Source organism: Anoplopoma fimbria, chromosome 22 (genome assembly GCF_027596085.1).
Source record: "Anoplopoma fimbria isolate UVic2021 breed Golden Eagle Sablefish chromosome 22, Afim_UVic_2022, whole genome shotgun sequence".
Taxonomy (NCBI): domain Eukaryota; kingdom Metazoa; phylum Chordata; class Actinopteri; order Perciformes; family Anoplopomatidae; genus Anoplopoma; species Anoplopoma fimbria.
In genome coordinates, this window is record NC_072470.1 from 3,133,192 (window position 1) to 3,160,924 (window position 27,733).

Below are 27,733 nucleotides of genomic sequence, written 5' to 3' on the forward strand. Positions count from 1 at the left end.
AGCAACTTGGATGAATATTGACTTTGCATGTGTCATTTTACTGTTATTGTATGATTGAATTGAGGCCTGCAAAGGGAAGTGCAAAGTAGAGCTGAGTATATCATTTTGGCATCACCTTTTTAGCCTTCAAATGTCATAAGAGGCAAAGTCAGACTCAGATAAACTTTATTCTGCTAAATTAAAAGACATTCACAGTATTAAAAAAGAACACAAAGGACATTTTATTCCACTTGTTTGAAAGAAGTTACATTCTTTTTAAGATTTTGTAGTAGAGCTAAAACAACAATTTTGATAATCTATTAATCCTTTGAGTATTTCCTCAAGCAAAAATGCAGATTAATTGATTATAAAATGTCTGTATAAATGGAAACTTTAGTGATTTTGTTCTATACACAATGTTGATTCCCAGTTTGGCTCTAAAACATCCCAGAGAGCCACGGAGGCAGGAAGAGTCCGACGGTCCCCAGCAGACACACCATAATAAACATCCACAGGAAGATCCGGTCCACAACCATGGCCACATACTTCCAGTCCTCCTTCACCTGTAGAGACGGAAAAAGACAAAAAAAAGAAGATTAGACAGGAGTTTAAAATAAATCACTTCCTGACGTCAGGTTTGCACTCACTGATAGGTCGGCATCCTCGGCTCTGAGATGCTCCGCGATGTAGGTCACCCCCTCCAGGGCCGAAACCACCGCAGGGGACAGAGCGGAGGCCGACGGGCTCCAGGTCGAGCCATGCTGCACAGGAGGGGTGTCCGAGCTGATGGAGGAGAGTCCCCGTGGGAGGAGGATGTAACCCAGAGATGGAGGGAAAGGGGGAGAGAGGGGAGAAATCCTCGGCCGGCCGGCTACCTTCACAAACCTCCCTAGATTATCTGTGTAACCATGGAGATCGCAGTAGTGAGTTTCATCCGAGGCATCCTCCTGGTAACCATGGAGATCGATGTCAGACTCCTGAGTGACCCAGGTGGATGATCTGTGGGCGGGGCCTGGAGTCCGGAGAGGGAGGAGTTTATCAGTCAGGTGACGTCGCCTGAGTTTGGGCACAACAATGTACACTTTAATATTCAACATACGAAGACAAGGTTCTAAAAAGTTGCTGTGCTTCAAAAAGGACTTCCTTTTTGAAGCACAGCAACCTTGAGTTCACAGATTTTGCCGTCGCCATCTTGGATTACGGGCGTTGCGATGTTGTCTTGTTGAAGCCAATAAAAGGTAGTTACCCGCCCTAAAGCAAACTTCTCTTTATGGTCTGTTTGACTCTAAATGGAGCATAATTTACTAAATGAACATCATGCTGTATTGAAGAAGACTTGAAACTAGAGATTGAGACCATAAACTCATGTTTACAATGTTTACTGAGGGAATAAATCAAGAGAGAAGTAGAGTCATTTTCTCATAGACTTCCATACAACCAGAGGAGTCGCCCCCTGATGGACAGTAGAGAGAAAGCAGCTTTAAGATGCAGAACTGGAAGCCCTCCTTGTTTTTCTCACCTCCCAGGCCTGACACCGTGTTCTGGTCGCTTCATGCACAGCCAGCGTGGCACCGCCGACAGGAAAAGCCGACAAACCCATCGCGGCATTGTGTGCGTCTCCGACGAGCGGTGGTGCACGTTCAGCACGAACACGGTGATGACAATGGACAGCGTGACGAAGATCATGGTGAAGAGCAGATACTCCCCGATGAGCGGTATGACCAGCGACGTGGACGGGATGATCTCCGTGATGAGCAGCAGGAAGACGGTGAGCGACAGAAGCACGGAGATGCACAGCGTGATCTTCTCACCGCAGTCCGACGGCAGGTAGAAGACCAGGACGGTGAGGAAGGAGATGAGGAGGCAGGGGATGATGAGGTTGATGGTGTAGAAGAGCGGGAGGCGGCGGATAACGAAGTAGTAGGTGATGTCGGGGTAGATCTCGTGGCAGCAGTCGTACTTCTTGGTGTTGTAGGTTCCAACGGCGTTGACGATGGCCCACTCTCCGCTCTCCCAGTAGTCCTAGGAGTTAGACTTATTTTAGAGAGACATTCATGGTCCACAGAGGATGAATCCTTTCTGATAATGGCGCTGGGTTAAAAGTTAATGGCTCACCAACCAGGAACAAGAATGTTTGAACTAATTTCCCAATATTTTGCAGCTAAAAAGCACAAAAGGGAGCCTTGAAGTGGCGTAAGAGGAAAAAGTCACACAATCACACAAGTCAGTGGCCTTCATCCTCTTGAAACCATGAATATCTGCAACAAATTTCATGACAATCTATTCAATTTGTGTGAAAATATGTCACTCTAGACCGACTGATGTCAGTATCTTTCAATACAGAAGAATAAGAATTAAAACGACAATAAGAAAACTTGAGATATCTCTCCAGGAAAGCTTATTCATGCGTTTTGTTTTCTCCAGAAGTTAATGCAACTCGCTGAGAAATATTTTTGTTGATTAAAAAGTAAGCAGACAGAGCGTTTAGCTGGCATCCGTCTGCAAAAACAAAATTGTGGAGAAAGAGCATGTGTGAACTGAAGATAAGAGGAAGGTAAAGAGGCAGAGCTGGAAAATCAGGACAGAAGCGCCAAATGTCTAAATGGCACAAACTCAAAAATGTTCAAACACACCTTCAGGTCCACGGTGTTCTCGAAGGGCTCCAGGTCGATCTTGGCGCGGTCATACGTCCAGGAGCCGAACTTCATCTTGCAGCTCTGCTGGTCGAAAGGGAAGAAGGTGACGTCGATGGAGCAGGAGGACTTGTAGATGGCCGGAGGAACCCAGCGGACACGACCTGTGTGGAAGACGTGGGCCTTGGTCATGTGGGTGACGGCGAACTCTCCGTCTGCACTGGAGAAAGAAGAAGATGCGGCGAAGAAGTGAAGCATTAAAGACATTTGAAGTGTTGAAAGTTGACACCAATACCAAGACACATAAATTGAGGATTGTTTTTCAGATGTTTTTTGTGCAGCACGGCTCCCAAGTTTCCGTCTCAAACTCAAAAAGCTGAATCAATAAACCTCCAGCGATGCCCCTTTTTACACAGACGATGTTTAATCATTTATCCCCGAATGTTAAACTGTATTCATGATGCAAGCTCATTTACATATGCTGATGCAGGAGAAAAGTTTCCTCTCCATCCAGACTAATTGAAGGTTTAATAATTCCTCTAGGGCCCCTTTGAGGTGGAGGAAACCAGACTTTGACTAAATCTGTGTGATGCAATATCGCTGCACAGACGCAACAGAATCGGGGTCATTTATTCAACAGGATGATTTGCATGTTTCCACAGATTTCCGTGCAGGAAAATGCAGAAGTGCCGTCGTTTCATCGAGCTGTTCGGCCCCCTCTATAAGTGACCTTCACTCGTTCACTCGCTCTTCAGTGGACGAGGACGCTGTTATGGATCAAGCGGGTAATTGATCACTACAGATCATTTCCAGCTCCACCCACTGAAAATTCAAAGTGGTGTCGGTTGAAGTGTGTCCTTGACTGTTTGGTTTGTGAGGTAGACATCTTTGTGTGCAGGAAAAATGGCAACAAACTCAAGACTAAAAAGTAGGACTTCCTTAGAATAAATTGCGCCCTTCACTTGTAAACTTTTCCTCAACAAACTTTATTTGAAACTTGTGTTTTTGTCCTTTAACTACTGTATTTTTTTTTTGTTCTCAGTCCAGCTTTCTGCAAGATTTGAACAAACTGTTAAGTGTTTTTTACTTGTTGTACAGCACAATGTCCGGCACCCAGATGAGCTCAGACGGGACTCTGATGGACGTCACATTGTCGAAGTCGGACGGACTCCACTGCAGCTTGTAGTCGGTCCATTCCTGCCAATAAAAACACAGTTTTTAGGACAAACAATCTTTTAGTTTCATAGTTTTCATACAAGAAAGGTCAAATTGAGAAGTTTCTTTTATACCTGTTTCAGCCACACGTTTGTCGTCATCATCTGATTTTTCTCGTCCTGTTTTGGAGACAAACATTGACAAAAACAACCTGATTAGAAGTAATTTGTATTATTAGACTCTTGTAAACTGCAACATATTTATAAAGCAACAATAGATGTGATATTTAGAGTTCCCACCACGTCTATCAGCTGTGCGATCGAGAGGCCGAACTTGACGATGACCACGTCGCTGATGTTTCGCGCCGGTCGCGTCCACTTGCTGTAGCCGCCAAACAAAGTCCTGAAGAGCTCGTCCTCAGTGTGGACACGAGTCCAGTCTTCAGCCAGAACTGACGGAGAGAGATGGAGACCAGAGACATCACCATGTTGTGTGTTCATGAAAAACAAGATGGCCGATAAAATCCAACAAACAACCACGTTTTCTGTTTGCAATTTAATGTTTAAGTTTAGTTTTTTAACTTATCCATGGTGTCTCTGATTTATCTCTCCTCTCCCTCCGAGGTTTTAGCGATATTCTCTTTATATCCTCTTATTTCTGCGAAAACCAAAAGCCCTTAAAGTTGACACAATGAGTATCTGAACCTCCTCTCTGGGAAAAAAAGCAATTACCTGAATTTAATTGTTCATAAAAGTATAGCTTGGTTTGATTTAATTTTATGTCACGCAGCAAAAATCATTAGAGATAATTGAACTTCAAAATCAAGACTAAGCATTTTACATGTTTTATCAGTCATCGTTCATTATATTCATAATTTAATTATTGCAATAAACCTTTTTAATTCCAAGTGTGAGATTTGATTTGTCTTTCAGGTTAAATGATCAGTGGAAGTGTCTTCATGTGGTATGAAATATATATTTATATATCTCCTTCTTTTTCCTGTGCACTTCTCTTCTTCCCTCTGTCTTCTCTGAACACAGCTTTGGGCTCTCTGGCAGGCAATCTGGCATCACTGGCAAGCAATTTAGGATTAGCCTGAGCAGGAAACAGCCAGCCAGGAGCACAAACTGTGCAAATGTGTGTAATGCCAGTTTCTGTGATTATATTGTCTATTTATAAACGACCAAATCATGTTTCAGGTGAGGCTCTGCCAGCGGAGGAGAAACATCTTGTTGGATTACGATGCAGTTTACTCTGCTCAAACCCTTCAGGTGCAGAAAAATGAACAATTTATTAAACGAAAAGGTTTGATAATCTTCCTCGCCATGCCAACATCAAGGATCATTTCTTGTTTATTATTCAGTGTGACTAAAAAGAATGCTACTTGATAACATGATAAGTGCAAACGTTTTACATCCCATTAATTAGTTTCTGAGACACAAAGTTAAAAGTGATTATTATGTTTTAGAAGGATGGAAGTTATAGGAAAATATTATTCAAATATAACAACATCATATCCAAAACTGTTAATCCCTTTAATTAATTTAATATTTTAGGGAATTTGCTCAGTTTAATAGGTGTAAAATAAATATTACAAAACCCCTATAGGAGACAAAATCACTCTGTTTATTTATACTAGAAGGTGAAATTAAGATCTAAATATTATAAAGTCACGATAAAAGCACTATTAAGATGAAAAATCATCCTTTTAAGTCCTCATAGAAATATATAAAAAAATTGTTAAACATATTTCTTCAGGAAAAAGAAGTCCTCCAATGGTGAGTTTAACAATAATACTGCAAATATATGGCGATAAGATTGTTAAAGGAATTTAAAAAATAACAAATATATTGCTTAATACCAAACAGACGTTTCTATTCAAATATTATAAAGTCCCAAAAAGTATAGGCTAAAGTCGTGATAGGAATATGATAAAAACTCCACCAGTGTTTTGCTTTTTAACAACAACAAAAAAGACACCTTTTAATACTGATTCAGTAGCCTAAAGGTTCAATATCAGCATGATTTAAATGTCATCATTTCAGCTGCGGTTTCACAGTCACACTCACCAGAGTTGTTGCAGATCCAGCAGCAGAAAAGCACTGAAATCAGGATGAAATCTCTCTTCAGCTCCATTTCAATCAGCAGAAACACATTCCAGTTTGGTAAAAAAAAAAATCAGGTTGTCTCAAAGATGCTTTGCCTTTGTTTCCCCATCGTTCATCTCCATTAAACAGTCTGTCCTGTTCGTGTTCAACCAGCTGGATGGATCACATCCTCTCTGTATACATTATGACTGTCATCAGAATGCTATAATATTACTCCTGTACAGGGCTCAGTCTTTCAAAGTACTATACTTTATTTGATAATTTCTATGTTATACCACTTTATACTTCTACTCCACTACATTCATTTTATAGCTTTGCTTGGGTATTTTGCAGATCAATTTATAAATTACATTTAGGTTAAACTATGAAAGCCAAATCCACCTGCAATGACCTATCTGTACCACAAGAGGGAGCCAACGCTCTTCATTTCCTTTAATCCCACTGCACAGTGAAACCACAACACAGCCCCAATATATGTGATTTATTTAAATATATCGTTAGACAGGGATGGAAAGAGTACTAGAATATTGTACTTAAGTCAAATTAATATTACTCTAAATATATTTTATATAAGTAAAAGTAGAGCAAGTGTCTCAACATTAATTTCTGCCTGCACCTTTTTTTTAATAATTAAATATTTATTCATTTATTTAGAATTTTCAGTATATGTTAGCTGTTAATTTAATTATTTTTATTATTATTATTATTATTATTATTATTATTATTATTAATTGATTATTCTTGTTTTTTTGTATTATTTGTTACATTTAATCTATTAATTAAATTAAACTAATCATTGATCAGTGTACTGTACGCTTTTCGCCACTAGTAGGTGATTGTAAATCAGTTTAGTACTGTACGCTTTTCGCCACTAGTAGGTGCCGTTGAGTAAATCGGTTTAGAAGCACAAGTAGTAGAAGAAGAACACCTGCAATGACCTATCTGTACCACAAGAGGGAGCCAACGCTCTTCATTTCCTTTAATCCCACTGCACAGTGAAACCACAACACAGCCCCAATATATGTGATTTATTTAAATATATCGTTAGACAAGGATGGAAAGAGTACTAGAATATTGTACTTAAGTCAAAGTAATATTAATCTAAATATATTTTATATAAGTAAAAGTAGAGCAAGTGTGTCAACATTAATTTTGCCTGCCTTCTTTTTTTATAATTTAATATTTATTCATTTATTTAGAATTTTCAGTATGTGTTAACTGTTAATTTAATTATTATATTATTATTATTATTATTATTATTATTATTATTATTATTAATTGATTATTCTTGTTTTTTTGTATTATTTGTTACATTTAATCTATTAATTAAATTAAACTAAATGCAGGATTGATCAGTGTACTGTACGCTTTTCGCCACTAGTAGGTGCCGTTGAGTAAATCAGTTTAGAAGCACAAGTAGTAGAAGAAGAACACCTGCAATGTCGCTTTTCGCCACTAGTAGGTGCCGTTGAGTAAATCGGTTTAGAAGCACAAGTAGTAGAAGAAGAACACCTGCAATGACCTATCTGTACCACAAGAGGGAGCCAACGCTCTTCATTTCCTTTAATCCCACTGCACAGTGAAACCACAACACAGCCCCAATATATGTGATTTATTTAAATATATCGTTAGACAAGGATGGAAAGAGTACTAGAATATTGTACTTAAGTCAAAGTAATATTACTCTAAATATATTTTATATAAGTAAAAGTAGAGCAAGTGTGTCAACATTAACATTTGCCTGCTTCTTTTTTTTATTATTAAATATTTATTAATTTATTTAGAGTTTTCAGTAGGTGTTAACTGTTAATTTAATTATTATTATTATTATTATTATTATTATTATTATTATTATTATTATTATTATTATTAATTGATTATTCTTGTTTTTTTGTATTATTTGTTACATTTAATCTATTAATTAAATTAAACTAAATGCAGGATTGATCAGTGTACTGTACGCTTTTCGCCACTAGTAGGTGCCGTTGAGTAAATCAGTTTAGAAGCACAAGTTGAGTAAATCAATGTTTTGAAGGTGCACAAGTAGTAGAAGAAGAACACCTGCAATGACCTATCTGTACCACAAGAGGGAGCCAACGCTCTTCATTTCCTTTAATCCCACTGCACAGTGAAACCACAACACAGTCCCAATATATGTGATTTATTTAAATATATCGTTAGACAAGGATGGAAAGAGTACTAGAATATTGTACTTAAGTCAAAGTAATATTACTCTAAAGATATTTTATATAAGTAAAAGTAGAGCAAGTGTGTCAACATTAAGTTTTTTATTATTAAATATTTATTAATTTATTTAGAATTTTCAGTATATGTTAACTGTTAATTTAATTATTATTATTATTATTATTATTATTATTATTATTATTATTATTATTATTATTATTATTATTATTATTATTAATGGATTATTCTTGTTTTTTTGTGATCAATGTACTGTACACTTTTCGCCACTAGTTGGTGCTGTTGAGTAACTCAGTTTAGAAGCACAAGTAGTAGAAGAAGAAAACGTTCCAAGAGGAGAGAAATAACAAGAGCTCCCACTCTGCTGCTTTTTCGCGGAACGGCTCGGCTCAGTCTATCTATACTGTCCTGCTGCTCGGCGAGCATCCCCGTTTCGTGTAATTAAACGATCTTTGTCTTCAGCGGTGTCAACATTCAGAGATGAGCAACAACCAGCTGCGTTGAGCTGCTAAACCACATTTGTAGTCCTTGCCTGTCTGAGAGTGAGGATGGTGTGTGTGTGTGTGTGTGTGTGTGTGTGTGGGGCCTGCAGGTAAGAAATATTTAAAATGAATAAAATAAAAAAGAGACACCTGTGGTTTGAGCTAGCTGGCTGCTTGGCTAGCTAGCAGCTAATGTTAGCATATCATTGTAGTTGCATGGGTTTCCCCCCCCTTAAATGTCCCTTTAACTGTGTTTGCATTGACAACAACATCCCCAGCTCTCTGCTCATGAAGTGTGTGTTTTTGTCTGACAGCAGCTGCAGAGATGGAGACATAGACAGCACTGATGGAGAGGAAGAGGTAACCACAGTCTGCATGAAAATGATGATTCTGCTCATCTGTGGCTTTCACATTTTTCAGGCTGGATGTGATCAGCATGTGACTAAACCGCCTAAGGATGGAGGTCACTTATGCTTTCACCCACAAAACAGCTGTTCAGATGTGTTGCTGCTGCACAGGAGGAGGGGGAGTGTTGTTTGTCTGTACTGTTTGTCTACTGTGTGTCTGTACTGTTTGTCTGTACTGTTTGTCTACTGTTTGTCTACTGTTTGTCTGTACTGTTCCTTGTCTTGTTTGTTACATGAAGTCATTGTAAAATCATCACTGAGGATCATTATTTCCCACCATGATACTAATGATTGGGAAACTAATGATTGGGAAAGTCAGAACTAAACCAGATACTATATTTGATAAGATAAGATAAGATAAAATAAGATAAGATAATCCTTTATTAGTCCCGCAGCGGGGAAATTTGATAATAAAGTCAGAACTAAACCAGATCTATATTTGATAATAAAGTCAGAACTAAACCAGATCTATATTTGATAATAAAGTCAGAACTAAACCAGATACTATATTTGATAATTGATAAAAGATATATATTTGATAATAAAAGACTAAACCAGATACTATATTTGATAATAAAGTCAGAACTAAACCAGATACTATATTTGATAATAAAGTCAGAGCTAAACCAGATACTATATTTGATAATAAAGTCAGAACTATACCAGATACTATATTTGATAATAAAGTCAGAACTAAACCAATCCCTTTAATTAATTTAATATTTTAGGGAATTTGCTCAGTTTAATAGGTGTAAAATAAATATTACAAAACCCCTATAGGAGACAAAATCACTCTGTTTATTTATACTAGAAGGTGAAATTAAGATCCAAATATTATAAAGTCACGATAAAAGCACTATTAAGATGAAATATCATCCTTTTAAGTCCTCATAGAAATATAAAAAACATTGTTAAACATATTTCTTCAGGAAAAAGAAGTCCTCCAATGGTGAGTTTAACAATAATACTGCAAATATATGACGATAAGATTGTTAAAGGAATTTAAAAAATAACAAATATATTGCTTAGTACGAAACAGACAGTTCTATTCAAATATTATAAAGTCCCAAAAAGTATAGGCTAAAGTCGTTTTAGTCTTTCCCAGTGATTGATTAACCTTCAATCGATTGATCTCTCAGCTCCAGGGATGACGGTGGTGGAGAGCGAGGCCTGCTCCACACCTGGAGGGGCTACTCCTACAGTGTCACCCCAGAGAGGCTGCTCCTCCCCGGGCCGGTCCTCCAGGTCGCCCTGGGCACACGGCATGGTGTCCTGCTGGTGGAAGGTAACGTCATTGGTTTTTGACATATTTTTGGGGGCCTTTATCGCCAACAAAGCTTGAAGAGTTGACAGGAAAATGGGATGTTGCATCCTTAAGTAGGAAACATAATTAATGCAGTGGTCAATTGGACATTTATTAAAGCAAACATATATAATAATCTATGATGATTACAGAGAGTGGTTTCTTTCCCCTCTATTTTATGTAATTCTTAAACTAGATAAATACTGATCCTTTGAATTCCTGAGACTGGAATTTGTATTTCTTCTTTCATCAATCATGGACCTAATGATGTTTGATTGATCAAAGGAAGCCTACATTGACTTGGTTAAAGAATATTGCTATAATATAATATTGCAATTATATTTTTACAAGGAAAAACTCCAATGTTCTTTGATTTTTGTGCTGTTGTTGCTTCCATTTCAGGAGGGCAGGTTTACAGTTTTGGGGAGTTGCCATGGAAGCAGAGTCAAGTGCCCGAGCCGGCGAAACCGACCCTGGAGAGCGCGCTCAGCGGCCAGAGGGTGGTCGCTGTCGCAGCTGGAAGCTTCCACAGTGGGGCCGTGACAGAGGACGGCGGCGTCCACATGTGGGGGGACAACGCCTCGGGACAGTGCGGCCTGTCGGGCCTCAGCACAGTCCCCAACCCGACTCCCGTCGCTCTGGTGGACGCCGACACAACCCCCCCGCAGACTGTCCCGGTGCTGGAGCTGGCCTGCGGGGAGCAGCACACCCTGGCGCTGACGGCCCAGCGGGAGGTGTGGGCATGGGGCAGCGGTTCTCAGCTGGGTCTCAACGTCTCCGTCTTCCCTGTCTGGAAACCACAGAAGGTTGAGCACTTGGCGGGCAGGTATGTGTTACAGGTGGCCTGCGGGGCCTCACACAGTCTGGCTCTGGTGCGCTGCTTGGGCCCTCAGGACATCCACCGGCCCCCAGTGGACAAATGCAGACAGTGTAACCAGCTGCTGTACACCATGACCGACAAAGAGGACCACGTCATCATCTCTGATGGTCACTACTGCCCGCTCGGTGTGGAGCTGACGGAGGATGAGGGCCAGCTGGAGGCACCTTCTCTGACACAAGGGCTCAAAATGTCCCCGTCCGAGCCGGTTCTCTCCTCCCATACCTCCACCTCAAACTCCCCAGCACCTAGTAAGGGTGCTGACCCCACTCAGGACTCGGAGAAAGAGGAATCAGCCTTGGCTAACGGAGCACTGACAACCTCGGACTCTGCGCCCCCGGCTCATTCCACAGGTGGTGCTGCTTCAGGGGTCAAGAGTTCACCCTATCCAGATGAGCAGGCCGTCAAAGACTATCTAAAGAAACTGTCAGAGGCTGAGCAGATGGCTAAAGCAGCTGCTGGAGGACCGCTCACTCTGCTGGTGAGTTGGACTGTATCACAGTTATGAGGACAGCAATGGATGCCACCATTCATAAACTTAATATACTTAATGACTGATCTACTAATACCCAGACCCTCTCTGCTACTCTCATTTAAACATTTAACCTTTTGTTTCTCCTGCAGCCCTCCACAGAAGGCCTGACCTCCTCCACCCCCAGCTCCACGCTCAACAGCCTGGTGGCCTCCTGCGCCTCTGCAGTGGGCGAACGGGTCGCCTCCACCTACGAGGCCCTTTCCCTCAAAAAGATGATGAACTACCTGCCCTCAGGAGTGGCGAGGGCAGGTGTTCCAGCAGGGCTCGCGGTTGTCGTGGGCGATAACACAACAGAGCGCGTCCGCCTGGAGGACTCCATGCAGGCTAAGAAGAGCTCCAGCACAGGGGACATCCGTGAGGAGGAGGCGGAGGGTCTACGGCGCCGCCTCTCGCTACCGGGACTCCTCTCTCAGGGTAGATACGCTGTTCACCTCTTATCCACCTCCTATACCATGCTGCGTAAGTACATCTTACGCATGTGCAGGAAGATGTGTGTGTGTGTTTGTCTTTGCTTCAGGCTTCCTCATCCAGCTTGTATGCACGGCAAAGGCTTATCCTCGTGTCACACCTTAAGCCTTTTATATTCTGTGTATGTCACCTCCATCTAGCTGGATACAGGAAGTGGCAAGAAGTATGTAGGGAAAGTCTTTCTCAGTAGAATTTGAAGACCTTTAGTTATTTTTATTTATGCTGCACCTACATCATTTTTTGTCGGGCTGCAGCTAATGACTATTTATATATTAAGTTGCAACTTATGTCAAAGCAGACCGGATAAAATGCTATTTTTAAAATGCTCCCAAAGGAAATCAGCGCTCTGTCATTTTCTCACAAAATTGCTTCATGATCGCCATAATGAAACAGCAAATTGTGATCCAGGACTTAATCTTTGTGTCCTGCTTTGTGCTTCTCATTTGCGGGTCTGGTGTGAGCGTGGTTAGCCTGTCTGAATGGTCTCCTTTGTCTGATTTAAAAACACTGAGGAATGCAGATTGATATTAAGCCTCCAACATGACAGGGATTTTAAGTGATCAAGAAAACTTTTTAGGGCACAGAGAAGGATTAAGCAGATTTAATGGAGCAGAATTAAGGTGTTGGGTGTTATTTAGGAGAGAGTGCATGATGGGAAAGCTTCTGTGTGAGCTCAAACAGGAATAAGCAGGTATAGAATGTAGAGAGGTGGATGGACTTTCCCCTCTCTATCATCATATCTCTCTTTCCTCATAGAGATTATTTGCTGTGGATTTTTATCATCAGTGTTTTTTCTCTTGTGGTTTTTATAAATGTCAGGCCGAAAGTTCAGAAACCATCAAAATGGCAGAATTAGTCTCAATCAGTAGGAAGCAGGTACAATTTAATGACTCTTCTGTAATTCTTAATCACCCACCTGTGTTTGGTCTACTTGCCGCCTGCAGGCTTCCTCTCATTGTTTGTTTGCTGTGTGACGACCTGTGTTTGGCATGAACCGCCTGATGTGAGCTGATCGTCACTGCTGTTTCTGCGCCGCCATGTTTTTGTTTTGATAACACACATTGATTTCTTCTGCTGAACTTTGCACCTCATATTCAAAGAAATAAACATCTCAGCATACACATGTTTTGTATGACAGCTAATGTCACTCAGCCTGAAGCCGATATAAATATCTTGCAGTGGAGGAATAAAAGAAAACATTAAGCACTACATGTTTTGTGTCTTTTCACCCACAGTGTCCCCACGGCTGCTGAGGAAGGCCTGCCGTCCGAGGATGCGTGCCGTCGCCCTCACCCCACTGGGAGGGGCGGTCCCCGAGGCCCAGGAGGTGTTTCCCACCCTGCAGACGGAGGTGTGGAGTTGGGGCAACGGCGAGCACGGACAGCTGGGACACGGGGACAGTCTGGCCAGGTTGGAGGAAGTCTCTAAAAGATTATAAGCCATTGAACAAAACATTCAGAGTATTTGAAATTAAAAATGAAATACTTGCATTACCATTCTGTAGTTTGTCTATGAGGCTTGACACCTTTGCACTTTTTATTACTTTTTCCAAAAATTGGTCGAGTCAGAAATTGATTGCATTTTTTCACATCTTACATCTTACTTACTCTTTAATACAGGAGCAAACTAAATATGAGAGAAATCAGATATAATAATCATATTGATGTGGTATCTGACGGTAGTGTGACGTGTCTGTCTGCAGATTACAGCCGCTGTGCATCAAGAGTCTGAACAGTAAGGAGGTGGTGCGTGTGGCGGCCGGCGCTCATCATTCCCTCGCTCTGACTGCTCAGTCTCAGGTGAGTCTGTGCTGCTTTTTACCTGTAAAAAATGTACAAAACTCCAGAAGAAAAAACGTCGTTTTCAACCTGTTTTTGTATATTTTTTGCAAAAATCCTCCAGGTGTTTTCATGGGGAAGTAACAGCTTTGGTCAGCTTGGACACATGGAGTCACCCAGCACTGTCCCCCGCCTCGCCAAGGTGAGGAAACCAGGTCCTGTGCGATGCAAACACACACAGATACAGAAAGCTTTAAGGGTTCATGTTCCTCTCTGCTTCCTCCACCAGCTGTCGGAGGGGATCCGAGCCTGGGACATCAGCGCTGGAGAGAAACACACCCTCCTGCTCGCAGACGGAGACTGCTTCCGGCCCATCATCTATTACAGCGGACAGCAGGTGAAGGAGGAGGCGGAGGAGAGCAACGCCAAGGAGCCGGGTCAACAGGAAGAAGGGGAGGAAGAGGAGCAGCAGGCGGGGAGCTACACCCAGCAGCCTGTTCTGCTGCCCTTCTGCATGGACGTAAGCATAAAGTAACGGCTAGCTGCCATGAGTTGACTTTTTACCCAGCTTTAAGCCTTGGTGGTTTTTAACTCTATATTTTAACTAGATGAAGGATTTTTGTCATCATCTTAAATTATTAGAGAAACAAGCTGAAGAAACATTAAAGGCAGCTCGACTTGCAGCCCCTCCGGGACGTATCAACGAGGAAGGAAATATTAAAAAGCCTTTATTAGTAGTAGTAAATCATTAAAAAAGCCAGCATGTTTCCACCACTGTAGGTCTTCATTTATAAACTGATCTCCTCCAGTAATGCCTTGATTATAATACAATTAAAAGGTAATATAACATGAAGGGTCCTATTGTGCCTTTGCAGCTGCAGAGAAAGATCTATTGTAGATCAAATATTTTCATCACTTTCTCCTCCAGCTTGGTTATGTGAGCAACGTGTTTGCTGGCGGCCAGCGCTGCGTGGCCCTCTCCGACATGAACGTGATGGGCTTCATCGCCAGCCTCCACGAGCTGGCCTCAGCCGAGAGGAAGTTCTACTGCAAGCTGTGTAACATCAAGACGCAGATAGTGCGCCCCCTGCTGGAGATGGGTAAGATTAACATCAATGAAATCATCTTTCATCTTTAGTTTCTGCTTTGGCTGAAATGTTTCTGTCTGTTGTTTCTCCAGAGTCTCTGAGTTCGGCTCTTGGCCAGGTGTCCACCGCGCTCCTGCACACTCTGGTCGGTCGATTCAGCCTCTTGTGTCATCTAACGGGGCAGCACGCCGCCAGCCTCACCGCCAACCTGCGCCGCGTCCGCGACGTCAACAGTCTGCTCGTCCTCGACCACGCCAGCATCTTCCTCGACTGTTACAATGAGTATGTGATCCCTATTATCATCATTTTATTACTTGTAAAACTCAAAACAATGGATTGGATTTTTTATTTAAATGGTTTTCTGACACTTTTCCTTCTCATCAAAGGTACTGCAGCGCTGTGGGCAACTTCCAGGTGATGGGAGGTTTCCAGGCGCTGACCAAACCCTCACTGTGAGCACACACACACACACACACACACACACACACACACACACACACACACACACACACACACACACACACACACTATTTCATATTAAAAACCCATCTTTGATAAGATGCTGTGACACAATAGTACGACCAAAAACACAAGAGATTACTCATTATTTTAAATGCTGAATAACTAGTGATGATTTCCTTTTGAAGAGATTTCTTTGGAAAAAGTCCCGAGCTACTCAAGAAGCTGTCTGAGTGCAGCGAGGAGAACCCGACCATGGCCGACCTCCTGGTGGCGCTCTTCTACCTCCCAACTCGCCACCTTCACGAATACGGCCGGTTGCTGCTCAAACTGATCACCTGCTTTGAAGTGGTGGGTGAAACAAGAATATTTTATTTACTGTTATTCACCACATAAATGATTCTGGTTTATCCTGTCAGTGAAAACTTTGGATTATGTAGTTTGTAAGATTACTAACAAGTATTTGTGTATTTTATTTTCAGTGTTATATTGTTTTTTTTTCATTGCTTTTGCTGGTATGTCTTGTTCATCTTAAGAATCGAAGAATTGATTTGATTGATTTTATGGTAACATAGAACTTTTTATAGACATAGAAATCGAGCACTGTGTGCATTTTCAGTATCATTTTTACCAAATTAAAGTACATTTCAGGATGAATTTATAATAACATCCTCTTTTAGGGGACTGGTAAAATATGGTGTCACCTAATATGTTTATAGCAATATTGAGTTTTAAGTAGTAAAAGTTTAAAACTCAAAAGTTTAAGAATGTTTACATTTAGTGCAATTGTTTTCTAAATGTTTGTATATTTCTATTGGCGGAATTAACAGAATCTGGCTATTATTTTCCACATTTCACGTCAAATATGAATTTGTGTGTGTCAGTGCTCCAATGACTACCAGAGGCTGCAGGACTGCTGCTCCATGTTCGAAGCGTTGGCCGTCCAGCTGAAGAGAAAGAGGAAGGACGCTGACTACACCTTTCATTTCTGGAAGAGCTTCCCCGGCAAAATGACGGTAATCTCACTGAGTGTGAGTGTGTTTGTGTGTGTCTGTTTTCATCACCACCACATTTGTGTGCTTCACATCGAGTCCTCGAGGTGTCACATGATGCCACGTCTGGCTGAATGCTGTCATTGTGTGTGTCTTCAGGACTCTCTGCGGAAGCCTCACCGCCGGCTCATCTGCGAGAGCAGCAACAAAGCTCTGACGCTGCAGAACGCCGGGAGGTTCTCCGTCAACTGGTTCATTGTTTTCAACGACGCCTTGGTCCACGCGCAGGTCAGCCCCACACACATGCACACACACACACTTTTACATCACATGCTTTAACTTTTTTTAAAGCCGTCCATATTTTAGACACAATAACTTGGTGTGTTTCAAGCGTTTGTATGTGCTTGCCTCCGTGCTGTCAGGGCGTGGCGCCTTGTAAAAATCTTGTAAGTATACAGCCAGAAGCAAATGTCAGCAGAGTGACCTGTTCTCTCCCCTGTACCCACTTTCCCTTTCGTGTGTGTGTGTGTGTGTGTGTGTGTGTGTGTGTGTGTGTGTGTGTGTGTGTGTGTGTGTGTGTGTGTGTGTGTGTGTGTGTGTGTGTGTGTGTGTGTGTGTGTGTGTGTGTGTGTGTGTGTGTGTGTGTGTGTGTGTGTGAAGGGCTTAGGGCTCAGTGTCAAACACAGCACGATAAACTCGTAAAGTCATATCTTGAATGAGGTTGTGTTAGTCTTATCTTCTGTTCTTGCAACAAGATAAGATACACATTTTTTTCTTGGAAGATCTCTCAACAGTCAATCTAAGTATTGTGTTGTCAGTAATTAAATGAAAAATAATATTGGCATATATTTGAGATTTTATTGTAACTACAGTATACTTTTAATGATGCTATTTTATAATACATAAACCATTAGATTTGTAATTATAATCTGTAGCTCATTTTATAAAATGAAATGTTTGTTTGCGGCTAATTCAACAAATGAAATACTGACAAGTTAATGTACTTCATCACATTCATTCTAAAATTATAATCAAATCAGAGTTTGAAGGATAGGTTCAAATCTACATCTTTTTAAATGACAACATAAATATGTCTTGTGATGCCCAGCCCTATCCCCACCTTCGCCCTCTGCCTGCTCTCTACAAACGGGAGACTGCATGGAAGAATGAACGGACTGTAACCAAGGCTCAATAGGTTTTAATGCATTTTAGTTCTATTCCTAATTTCCTCTACATTACTGTTCTTGTTCTTCATTTTGCCACATTGCAACCAATCAACCTTGAAATCCAAAACTCTTTTGAAACATCAGAGTATTTTTTCCTGCTGAAGCCTTGGTTAATACTGTTGGTTCACGTTTAATTTAACGATTGTCGTAGGATTTTAAACGTACCAACAGTTTCTGGTTCACTTTTCCAAAGCACCTTCCTCTCCCCTCTCCCCGTTTGTCCCCTTTTCCTCACAGTTGTTCTTTTTAAATTTGCGTTTCCGTCCATCCCCTTCATCTCTTCTATTCTGCACAAGTTGTGTGGTAGTCCTGCACATTCCAGCACTAAATGTCTGTAATTGTAAACATTAAATGAGCTGGAGGTAAAATTAGAACTCAAGTTTTGTGTATTTTAATTCCTGAAGCAAGCTGAGAAATAAGTGACAGTAACTGGCAGCAGTAGACTGTGATTGTCCTGGGCGTCTCGTGATGTGAATCTGTACAATATCTTGTATGACTGAGAAGCAGGGTATCGTTGAAAAAAGAGCATGCATGGTTACATACTAACATTCCTCTTTAAAAACATGTGAAACACATGTTGTCTTGCATGACTGACCCCGGCATTCCTTACGTTAAAGAAGATGCATCGTTTGTCTCTATGTCTTCAAAGTCTGCCTGAATGTGCAGTTATAAAGATATTTAAGCCAATTTAAAGTTTATTCTTTATTATCTTATTCCCCCAAAGTATTTTTCATAGTTTTTTATTTTTGTGAAATCTTGATTATGTCTTGTATCCTTCTTTACTTCCTTTTTACTTTCCTCCTCGACTTCCTTTTTATGTCCTTTTAAGTAGCCTCCATTCAAATAAAAGGGCTGATTATTAATGACTAATTATTGGAAATCGGCTGTAAGGTAAACAATAAACAAGATAAACTGCAGCAGGAGCAAAGTCTCTCATTTATACAGCATTAAATACATATTGTTAACCTTCTAAGTTTTGCTCCTAATTATGAGCATCTTGCTAATAAAGACACTGTAGTTCACCTCCTTTTGGGCGTTTTCATAGCAGTTAGACTCCAGTTATTGTCCCTCAATGTGGTCAGATATGTTAACACACTCACCTTCCCCTTTCTTTCTTCTCCCCTCTCCCCTCCTTCTTTTCCTTTCCTCCATGCCTCCAGTTCTCCACCCATCATGTCTTCCCCTTGGCCACGCTTTGGGTGGAGCCGATCCCAGAGGAGAGCTCTTGCCTGTAAGTCTGCTTCATCACACGTGTAAAGGTTTTATGTGGAATAATACTTATAAATAATAATTTGTAGAATTTATTGAAAACCTTTAAAAATGCACTTCTTCTCAGTCTTTAACATATTGTTATAATTCTGACGTAATCTTGACATATCTTTGTTTGTAAACCACTTGTTGTTTCCAGTGTGTGTGTGTGTGTGTGTGTGTGTGTGTGTGTGTGTGTGTGTGTGTGTGTGTGTGTGTGTGTGTGTGTGTGTGTGTGTGTGTGTGTGTGTGTGTGTGTGTGTGTGTGTGTGTGTGTGTGTGTGTGTGTGTGTGTGTGTGTGTGTGTGTGTGTGTTTGCAGACATGGATTAAAGATGATCACACCAGAGGAGACGTTCACCCTGCTGGCCTCCTCTCCCATGGAGAAGGTTAATCTTTTAATGCTTCTGATTGACAAAATGATAACATAAAAGGAAAAAGAAAAGCATTTTCATTTGTTGTTTTTAAATGAACCGGACGACTGTGTGTCATCCTTCCTAGACCAAGTGGCTTCGCTCCATCAACCAGGCGGTGGACCAGGCCCTGAGCGGGGCGGCGCAGGAAAACACGTCAGTCAGCTCAAGTCAGAAGCTGGAGCCTCCGATCTCCAGGACGGCCTCCTACACTTTTTATAAGGATGGACGGCTGAAAGAGGCGACGTACGAAGGACGCTGGCTCAACGGGAAGCCCAACGGCAGGTTGGACATGAACTTCCTGTTTGGAATTTGATTGAATTTAAATAAAATGATATGTAGTGATTATTGGGATTGATTGTTTTTCAGAGGTGTGTTAAAATGGACTGATGGGAGAATATACACAGGGGCGTTCAAGAACGGATTGGAAGACGGGTGAGTGCATCTAATCGGTGTAACACAAGCCTCATGACAAGTCAGGTGATCTGTTTCTTCATGCATGAGTCTTTATGTGTTCCTTTAGCTATGGTGAATTCGTGGCTCCCAATAAGACGCTGAACAAGAACGATCACTATCAGGGTTACTGGAAAGACGGCAAGATGCACGGCCTCGGGACATACAGGTGTGTATTAAAATAGTGCGTCATAGGAACTTTATTATCCATATTGTGGGACAGGACAAAGATGAGGACAAGGGCTGGATTAAAGTAGCTACGAGCAGGTAGCGAGCTATGTTTACTATTCTCTTTTTAACATATATCAACACCACAATACAATACTTTCCACCAAGTTTTACTAATTTTAAAATAATTTAGCCTCCTGGATTGTCATGTTTGTTGTTGGATAAGATATGTTATATAAGTGTGCTAATAAGCAAATGTGGTAAAATACTCAAAATACTCCCGTCTCTCTGCAGGTATGCCAGCGGTGAAGTTTACGACGGATCCTTCCAGGACAGCATGCGACACGGCCACGGCATGCTGCGCAGCGGCAAGCTCAACACCTCCTCCCCCAGTGTGTTCATCGGCCAGTGGCTGCAGGACAAGAAGACCGGCTACGGAGTCTTCGATGACATCACAAAGTACGTTCTTTAACGTGTCAGCTTCATGTTAGAAAAATAATTTGCAACAACAACCTGACTTCAGTGCAGTCACGTTAACAGAATGTTTCTAATTATGTGTTTCTAATTATGTGTTTTCTTTCTGCACAGAGGGGAGAAGTACATGGGCATGTGGCAGGATCACCAGCGGCAGGGCACCGGCGTCGTCGTCACCCAGTTTGGCCTTTATTATGAAGGAGCCTTCAAAGATAATAAGATGATGGTGAGCACTTCTCTCCTGGGTTTAGTGCACACTTTCAACCACTTATTCACAAAATCAGATATGATTTGTGTTGATTATGAATGTCTGAGCAGGACGGAAGCAAAGTAAATAAAGAGAGTAACAGGACTGACTTTAGTTTTAAGTTTTTCAGGGTTTAAGAACCTTTAACGCTTAAGTGCCATTTAAGATAAACAGGTTAAATAGGAAATTGGAGAAATCAGGAGAAAACAAGTAACTGAAGGGAGATATTGTCTTTTAGGGTACAGGGATCCTCCTGTCAGAGGACGACACCACGTATGAGGGAGAATTCTCCGACGACTGGACCCTCAATGGAAAGGTGACGAATGAACACAATGACAATATGTATCTTTAACTTTTAGTTTGTTTTAAGGCTTATTATGTGTGTTTTTCCTCCCTCTTACATTTTTTATTTATATTTATATTTTGTTCTCCTATGCAATTGTCTCAATTTGCTTTACTTTCTTCATTTGTACTGTCTTATTATCTGCTAGTATAACGTCTCTAAAGCCCTTGACTTTTATTGATTGAGAAGAAGTTCGGTTTTAGCAATATAAATAATCAAAAACTTTATTTATGCAGCCTTTTAAGTGTTTTGCATGGTTGGAATCAGGATTACAACATTCCAAGACTGCAATAAAGCAGATTAAATAAGACTTAAAAATAATAACAAATTTAATGGAATACCCAACAATAACATGAAAGAAGATAATATTGATTGTACTGATTGCTCTCTCCTCAGGGCACGCTTACCATGGCGAACGGCGACTTCCTGGAGGGCTCCTTCAACGGCGAATGGGGCTCGGGCCTCAAAGTGACGGGGTCCTACTTCAAACCACACCTGTTCGACACCGACAAGGACAAGACCTGCGCTGTGTAAGCTCACACAGCGTCTGAAATGTACAGAAAAAAAGAAAATGTTATATTAGAATTAATTTACCTGTCATTGTTGTATACTTGTGTGTGCGCTGTGGCAGGAAGCTGGGGCGTATGTGTGTGTGTGCGGAGGACAAGTGGCAAGCGGTGTTCGAGGAGTGTTGGACTCAGCTGGGCTGCGAGGCGGCAGGTCAAGGAGAGAACTGGAAGGCCTGGGAGAACATCGCCGTGGCCCTCACCACCAGCCGACAACACATCCAGGACAGGTACACACACACACCAATTTAAAGAATGAGCAAGTTATAGTTCACTTGAAGGGATTATGTAAATGTTTTTTTCTTCTGTGTAGTCCGGAGATGTTGTCTCAGAGTCACAGCAGAACCCTGGAGAGTCTGGAGGTCATCCCGCAGCATACAGGACCGATCACCATGGAGAGATACCACACCATCCGCCTCTACCTCCTCAAAGTAAGACCACCAACCACTCCGCACCTCCAACAACAGATTCACGGAGCAGAACTTAAAGTTTTGATCATGCGATCTGATTTCACGGAGAGAGTAGTTTTCAGCTGCAGTTTTAATTTGAAGCAGCAGCAGTTGGAAATGTTTGATTAGCCTTAACAGTGACTTCATCCAGCTGTGATACAGAGTCAACAGTAAACACTGTTGGCAATGATATAAAATGACATTAGATCAAATGTAATTGTACTTTATTCTACTGAGGAAGCAGTGATAAATACTGGAGTTGTTTGTGCTTGTAACAATAATCTTTCCCTTCTTCCTCCAGGCGTGTGACACCCCGCTCCACCCACTGGGACGGCTGGTGGAAACCCTGGTGGCGGTGTACAGGATGACCTACGTGGGCGTTGGAGCGAATCGTCGGCTGCTGCCTCAGGCGGTCAACGAGATCCAGTCCTACCTCAACCGCATCTTCCAGATTGTCAGGTAGCACACAGATCTGCCCATAGCTTAACTTAAAATAAAATGGGAATAGATGCTGGAGTTCATTGATACGTTTTATTTATGTGTGTTGTTGAACGCTCTGCAGGTTTCTTTTCTCGGACCTGCCAGAAGAGGGCGGTCTAATTCCTGAGCCGTCCACCAACCTCCAGGACAAGAAGGAGCCAGGCTCCACCGATGCCCCACTAGAGTCACCTAAACCTGGGTATAGACCAGGACATGTCCCCTTTCTTTAAGCTTTAGTGGTTCTAAGTCCCATCACATTAAATTCTCCTTTATGTCTCCTCAGTCGTGTGGTGAGCAGCTCGGCTCTGCTGCTTCCCGTCCTGCTTCCTCGTCTCTACCCGCCGCTCTTCACCCTCTACGCGCTGGACAAGGAGAGAGAGGACGACGTCTACTGGGACTGTGTCCTCCGCCTCAACAAGCAGCCCGACCTGGCGCTGCTCGCCTTCCTGGGCGTCCAGCAGTACGTCACACACCGGCCACTGCAATAGAGATTCTTCGTTTAATGATATCCATGTTAAACCTAAACATTTACTTCCTCTCCTCAGAAAGTTTTGGCCTGTTTCCTTTTCCGTCGTCTCCATGCCTGCACTCGGGGAGATTCAGCAGGTACGGTTTATTTGTTTACCAGAAAACATGGTTATTTTATTTAGAGTCACACAATCATGATTTGGCGTTAAATAAATCTGATGAAGGAAGTAGAATTGGAGTTACAGATGTTGGAGTTTGACGGCTTATCAGACGCCAAAACACTTGACAGCAGTTTATTATACATTAGGATTTTACAACTTTACTAAACCTGAATCAATCCGTTTCATTTATCAGGTTCCAGCTTCTCAAATGTGAATATTTTGTGGGTTTATTAGTATTCCATGATAGTAAAGTGGATATATTTTGTGGATATACACCTGTTTGAACACAATAAAAGAGTACATGACAGTTTGACACCATGAGAATAATGATGTATAACATATTTGTTCTGGTCTCCAGGTCCTCTCCAGCACCAAGGACGCCTGCTTTGCCTCTGCAGTGGAAACACTACAACAGATCAGGTACGGCTCAACAACTTTAAAACCTGCATGAAGTGCTTTGTTATTTTATTCCTAGAATAACTGCTCTGCATTTCCTAACAAATGTTCCTGTTTGTTTGCAGCACAACATTCACCCCGTCGGACAAGCTGCAGGTGATCCAGCTCACCTTTGAGGAGATCACCCAGGAGGTCCAGTCGCTGCTGAAGCAGGACTTCCTGTGGTCGATGGACGACCTTTTCCCCGTCTTCCTCTACGTGGTGCTGCGTGCACGGTCAGCCACAAAACAAACAAAACCACACACACTGATGCTGTTGATAGAGATTAAAACTGTGAGGTTTGAAGAAACACACAAACTTTAAAAATAACTTATGAAACGTTGTATTAAACGATTTAGGTTGACAATTAATTCATTTGTTGATTGGCAGAATTTTGGTTCCAGTTTCCCAAATGTGAGAATATGATGTTTTTCTTTGCCGTACATTAGAGTTAAGTGAATATCTTTAACTTGTGGACTGTTGATCAGACGACACAAGGCATTTAAACACATCACCTTGAGCTCAGGAAAATTAGAACAGGCCTTATAATAACAGAGATTATAATGAGGAGATTAATCGATAATGAAAATGACTGTTTGAACTAGGGAAATTTGAATTCTACATTATATTCAGTGTTTTTCAAAAACAACAGTTTCAAAATCCCTAAATTGTATGAAACATGCACATTTGTTGTCCTCAGAATCAGGAACTTGGGGTCAGAGGTCAGCCTGATTGAAGACCTGATGGACCCCTGCGTGCAGCACGGAGAGCATGGAATCATGTTCACCACACTAAAGGTATCACACACACATCTATCATTAAATAAATGACTCTACAAAGATTTTTAAAGCATTAAACCCACTATGCACTTGTCGTTATGTGTTTTTAATTGTGTGTCTTCTCCACCTCCAGGCTTGTTACTACCAGATCCAGCATGAGAAGATCACTTAACACGAGCGTGGCGTTACTTCCTGCTGTCCCAGGCTACTACCACAGCCGGCCAATCAGAGGGCCAGGATCAGCCAGGCGTCAGGATGACGGATGCGAGCAGCGGCCAATGTGAAGCAAAGGATCATATGAACAGGTTTTTGACTGAACTCCATCTGCTGCTGCTGAGACGGGACCTCCTCCTCCACACTTTTCCCCCTTTTAGTGACCTCTACCAGCTTCTTATCCGCTGATCATGAAGGTACACTTGTGAATATTGTCTGTGTTTTACTGCCAGAGATGAGCCACTTCATACCGTCCAGTTTAAACTGTCCACATCTGAAAAGACTGACTTCCTGTTGGAAATCCTGATGTATGTTACCTTGGAGGAAAATCAAGGTTCATACTAGTGTTTTTTTAGTGATAATGGGAGGGGTTTGCTCTCTGGTTCCTCAGCTCACAGACCTCTTTTTTTCTTCCTGCAGAAGAATCAGTTTTTCAGCATGAAAAACCACTTTTTGGCAAGAAAACATTCCTTTTTATCCTGCAGTGTTTGGGGTCATTTCCACCTCTTGTTATTCACCTGACACCTACATGAAGAAACGGACATAACAAGGAAATAATCCTCATGAAAGCACGTCACTTTACTAGATTTACCAACTTTTTTTTATTATTTAGCGTCCCTGTCAGCAGAGACAACAGTATATTTATTTTCTAGTTTATCAAAAGAAAAGACCCCATGATGCGCACTGACTTGTTGGTTTAGCAAATTCACATCTGGTTAATTTCCCCACCTCACAGCTGCTTCCTTGAGCCTCTTTCTATGGGAACTGTAGGGGCTATAACACAGCAAGGTTTGCTTCTGTATAAAAAATGTAAACTGACTTGGCTATAACTCTAAATGATACTTATATTCTCCTGTTACACCATCTGACAGCAGAATAAAGTTAAAACCTAGTAAGTGGCTAAATTAGCCGTCTATTACACCATCTTTGTTTTCAACCAGACAGATCGTCACCATGACAACACTTTAAAGGTAAATCAATGTGTCTGTTGACTTGAAAGCACATACATTTTCCAAATGGACTCTTAAAGTTTCATGGTAGTTTAGTTCCCCAGCTTGAACAGAAACTATGACGAAGGCTTTAATGCAAAAGTAGGCTGAGAGAAAGCTTTGCAAGAACTCCGAGCCAAAGTGAGCAGAAAGATGCTTTTAATGTAATAAATACTGACACAGGTCTGCACAATCAAAAAAAAGTATCCTAGTCCTAAATGTTTTGTTCTTTCTAAACATTATAACTGTTTGGTAATAATTATGCATCTAAAAAGTGTTTATTTTATAGAATGCAAAATTATCCTTCTCAAGTTAAATAAACCATTTACAGTAAATGCAATGTCAGTCGACTGAAAACCGGGCGGTTTTGGAGATGCATGTTTGTTTTTACAGGACATGCTTCTCCTCTTAGCTATCAAATCTTGGTTTGTAATGTTTTGAAATGCAATCATCAGTATACTTTTGTCTTTTTTTAACAGTTGGGACAGAACTGCAGGTTCCCTTTCAGAGATCATCTTTATTTTCACTGACATCCAATAGAAAATGACTTTTTGGGAGCTGAAATAATCTTTGTATTAACTGTATTGTTGTGAATAACAGTGTTCATTGCATGCAGGCAGGGAGAGAAGTCAGCACATGAAACCAACCACCATATGAAGGTTTTACTACACCTGTAAAATAATCAGTGGTAAAACTTTGCTTAATATTGGATTTTTCCTCCTGCAAGTGTTTTTTCAGCAGAGATTCAGGCGGTAGGCTTAATGTAAACACTGTTTTTATAGATGTGATGTTCAAAGCTGATTCTCTGCGCCATCTGTTAACACTAACTGTTCTTTTTTTAAACCATTTACAGCACTAACTGTCAGACATTGTTGCTTATTTGTTAGTTGCGTCACACATGCCAGTTTATAAAGGGCTTAAGAGAGGATTCAGAGGATGATCAAGCCTTTTTTTTTTTTTAATATCATGGCTTTTGTTTTTCTCAAATGGTTTAACAATAGAAAAGCCTGTGGATCAGAAGCCTCTTTTTGTTAGGGACTAAATTTAGGCTGCTGTGTTTCCCCTGCAGGATTTTGGAAATCTAGCAACATAAAATAGGTGTCAAATGTTTAGAATTTAATGATGCTGTCGTTGAACGTGCTCTTTGGCTGTAAAATCAAAACTGATATTTGGTTTTATTTGGAAATGTTGGGTAAAGGTCACACACAAATCATTACAACTGTTATGAAATGCTGTGAAATCAAACAGATATTATCCCCCCACATAGTGTATAGGCCTCTCTCACACTTTTATGACTTTAAAAAAACGATTGTAATAACGCTCTTCCATCTCTGGTTATGAGCTCTTGTTACTGCTGAGACCGTATGTGCCTGACACGCAATATTGTCTTTGTAACTAAGGAGTTCATTCCCAAAACGCTTTGGACACACTTGAAGCAATGATAAAACATTCTCCTGGTATAACATAATTTTGTTGACCAGAGGCTTTAAGTTTTTCTGCAGTTCTTTGACTGACAAAAAGCTTCCTGTTCAGTGAGTCGATGTGATTGTGATTCATGATTCAACTACTTTGTCGTGTAACTAAAGTTCCTTAACGGTTTCTTATGACGCTTAAAACAAAAAGACAAAGTGGTAAATTCAACACAACAGACCTGCAAACCAAACAATTTTTCTAACGGTTGTTCCTTAACTGACTGACTCACTTACATGAAGTGGTATTTTAATTCCAAACTGAATGGTTATTAAAAACAAACTGAAGATAATGTTCATAAGCTCACGTTGGGTTTCCCGTCCTCAACACTTGTTTACTATGAAAACACCCCACAGGCTGTTGCATTGTGTGTTAAAATGACTGTTTTGTCAATGGACTTTGGTGTTATCAGTCAACATTTTGTGATTCAGCTGGCTGACATGAGTCCCACCTGTGTGTGTCTTTTACATGATGTCAAATGTATTGTACCTTTAAATAATGACAGATGGCAATAAACTTATTTGATGGACATTGCTACTGTAATGCAAAAGTTTCTGCTTCCAGCTTCTCAAATATGAGGATTTGTTGCTTCTCTCTGTTTTATGTGTGTAAACTGAACATTTTTTTGTGTTTTTGGAGTATTTTCTTTGATTTTGATAGACTAAACGATCAAATATTGATACTTT

General features: G+C 41.1%; 2 protein-coding genes across 3 annotated transcripts; one reads left to right on the forward strand and one right to left on the reverse strand.

Moving 5' to 3' along the window:
* Positions 1-416: 416 nt before the first annotated feature.
* Positions 417-5,903, reverse strand: LOC129111688 (neuronal acetylcholine receptor subunit alpha-2-like). The gene is made up of 8 exons (XM_054623746.1): positions 5,837-5,903; positions 4,067-4,218; positions 3,902-3,946; positions 3,700-3,809; positions 2,613-2,832; positions 1,499-2,001; positions 627-1,035; positions 417-542 (listed from the first exon to the last, which is right to left on the reverse strand). The coding sequence occupies exons 1-8, from the start codon at positions 5,901-5,903 to the stop codon at positions 417-419; spliced, it is 1,632 nt and encodes a 543-aa protein (XP_054479721.1).
* A 2,620-nt stretch (positions 5,904-8,523) lies between these two features.
* als2b (alsin Rho guanine nucleotide exchange factor ALS2 b) lies at positions 8,524-27,578 on the forward strand. 2 transcript variants are annotated; one of them, XM_054623726.1, is made up of 34 exons: positions 8,524-8,669; positions 8,874-8,919; positions 10,106-10,251; positions 10,672-11,627; positions 11,771-12,095; positions 13,385-13,559; positions 13,852-13,948; positions 14,052-14,129; positions 14,217-14,447; positions 14,856-15,027; positions 15,108-15,297; positions 15,402-15,467; positions 15,663-15,825; positions 16,359-16,505; positions 16,626-16,754; positions 18,853-18,923; positions 19,262-19,328; positions 19,441-19,637; positions 19,722-19,787; positions 19,876-19,974; positions 20,268-20,432; positions 20,562-20,673; positions 20,933-21,010; positions 21,434-21,567; positions 21,669-21,833; positions 21,917-22,034; positions 22,354-22,511; positions 22,615-22,731; positions 22,816-22,992; positions 23,078-23,138; positions 23,520-23,581; positions 23,683-23,832; positions 24,297-24,393; positions 24,509-27,578. In XM_054623726.1, exons 2-34 carry the CDS (start codon positions 8,906-8,908, stop codon positions 24,545-24,547), a joined length of 5,022 nt encoding a protein of 1,673 aa, XP_054479701.1. In that variant the 5' UTR covers positions 8,524-8,669; positions 8,874-8,905; the 3' UTR covers positions 24,548-27,578. The 2 variants fall into 2 exon arrangements, with proteins under 2 accessions (XP_054479701.1, XP_054479703.1); XM_054623728.1 differs by having other exon boundaries at positions 16,359-16,490.
* Positions 27,579-27,733: the final 155 nt, after the last annotated feature.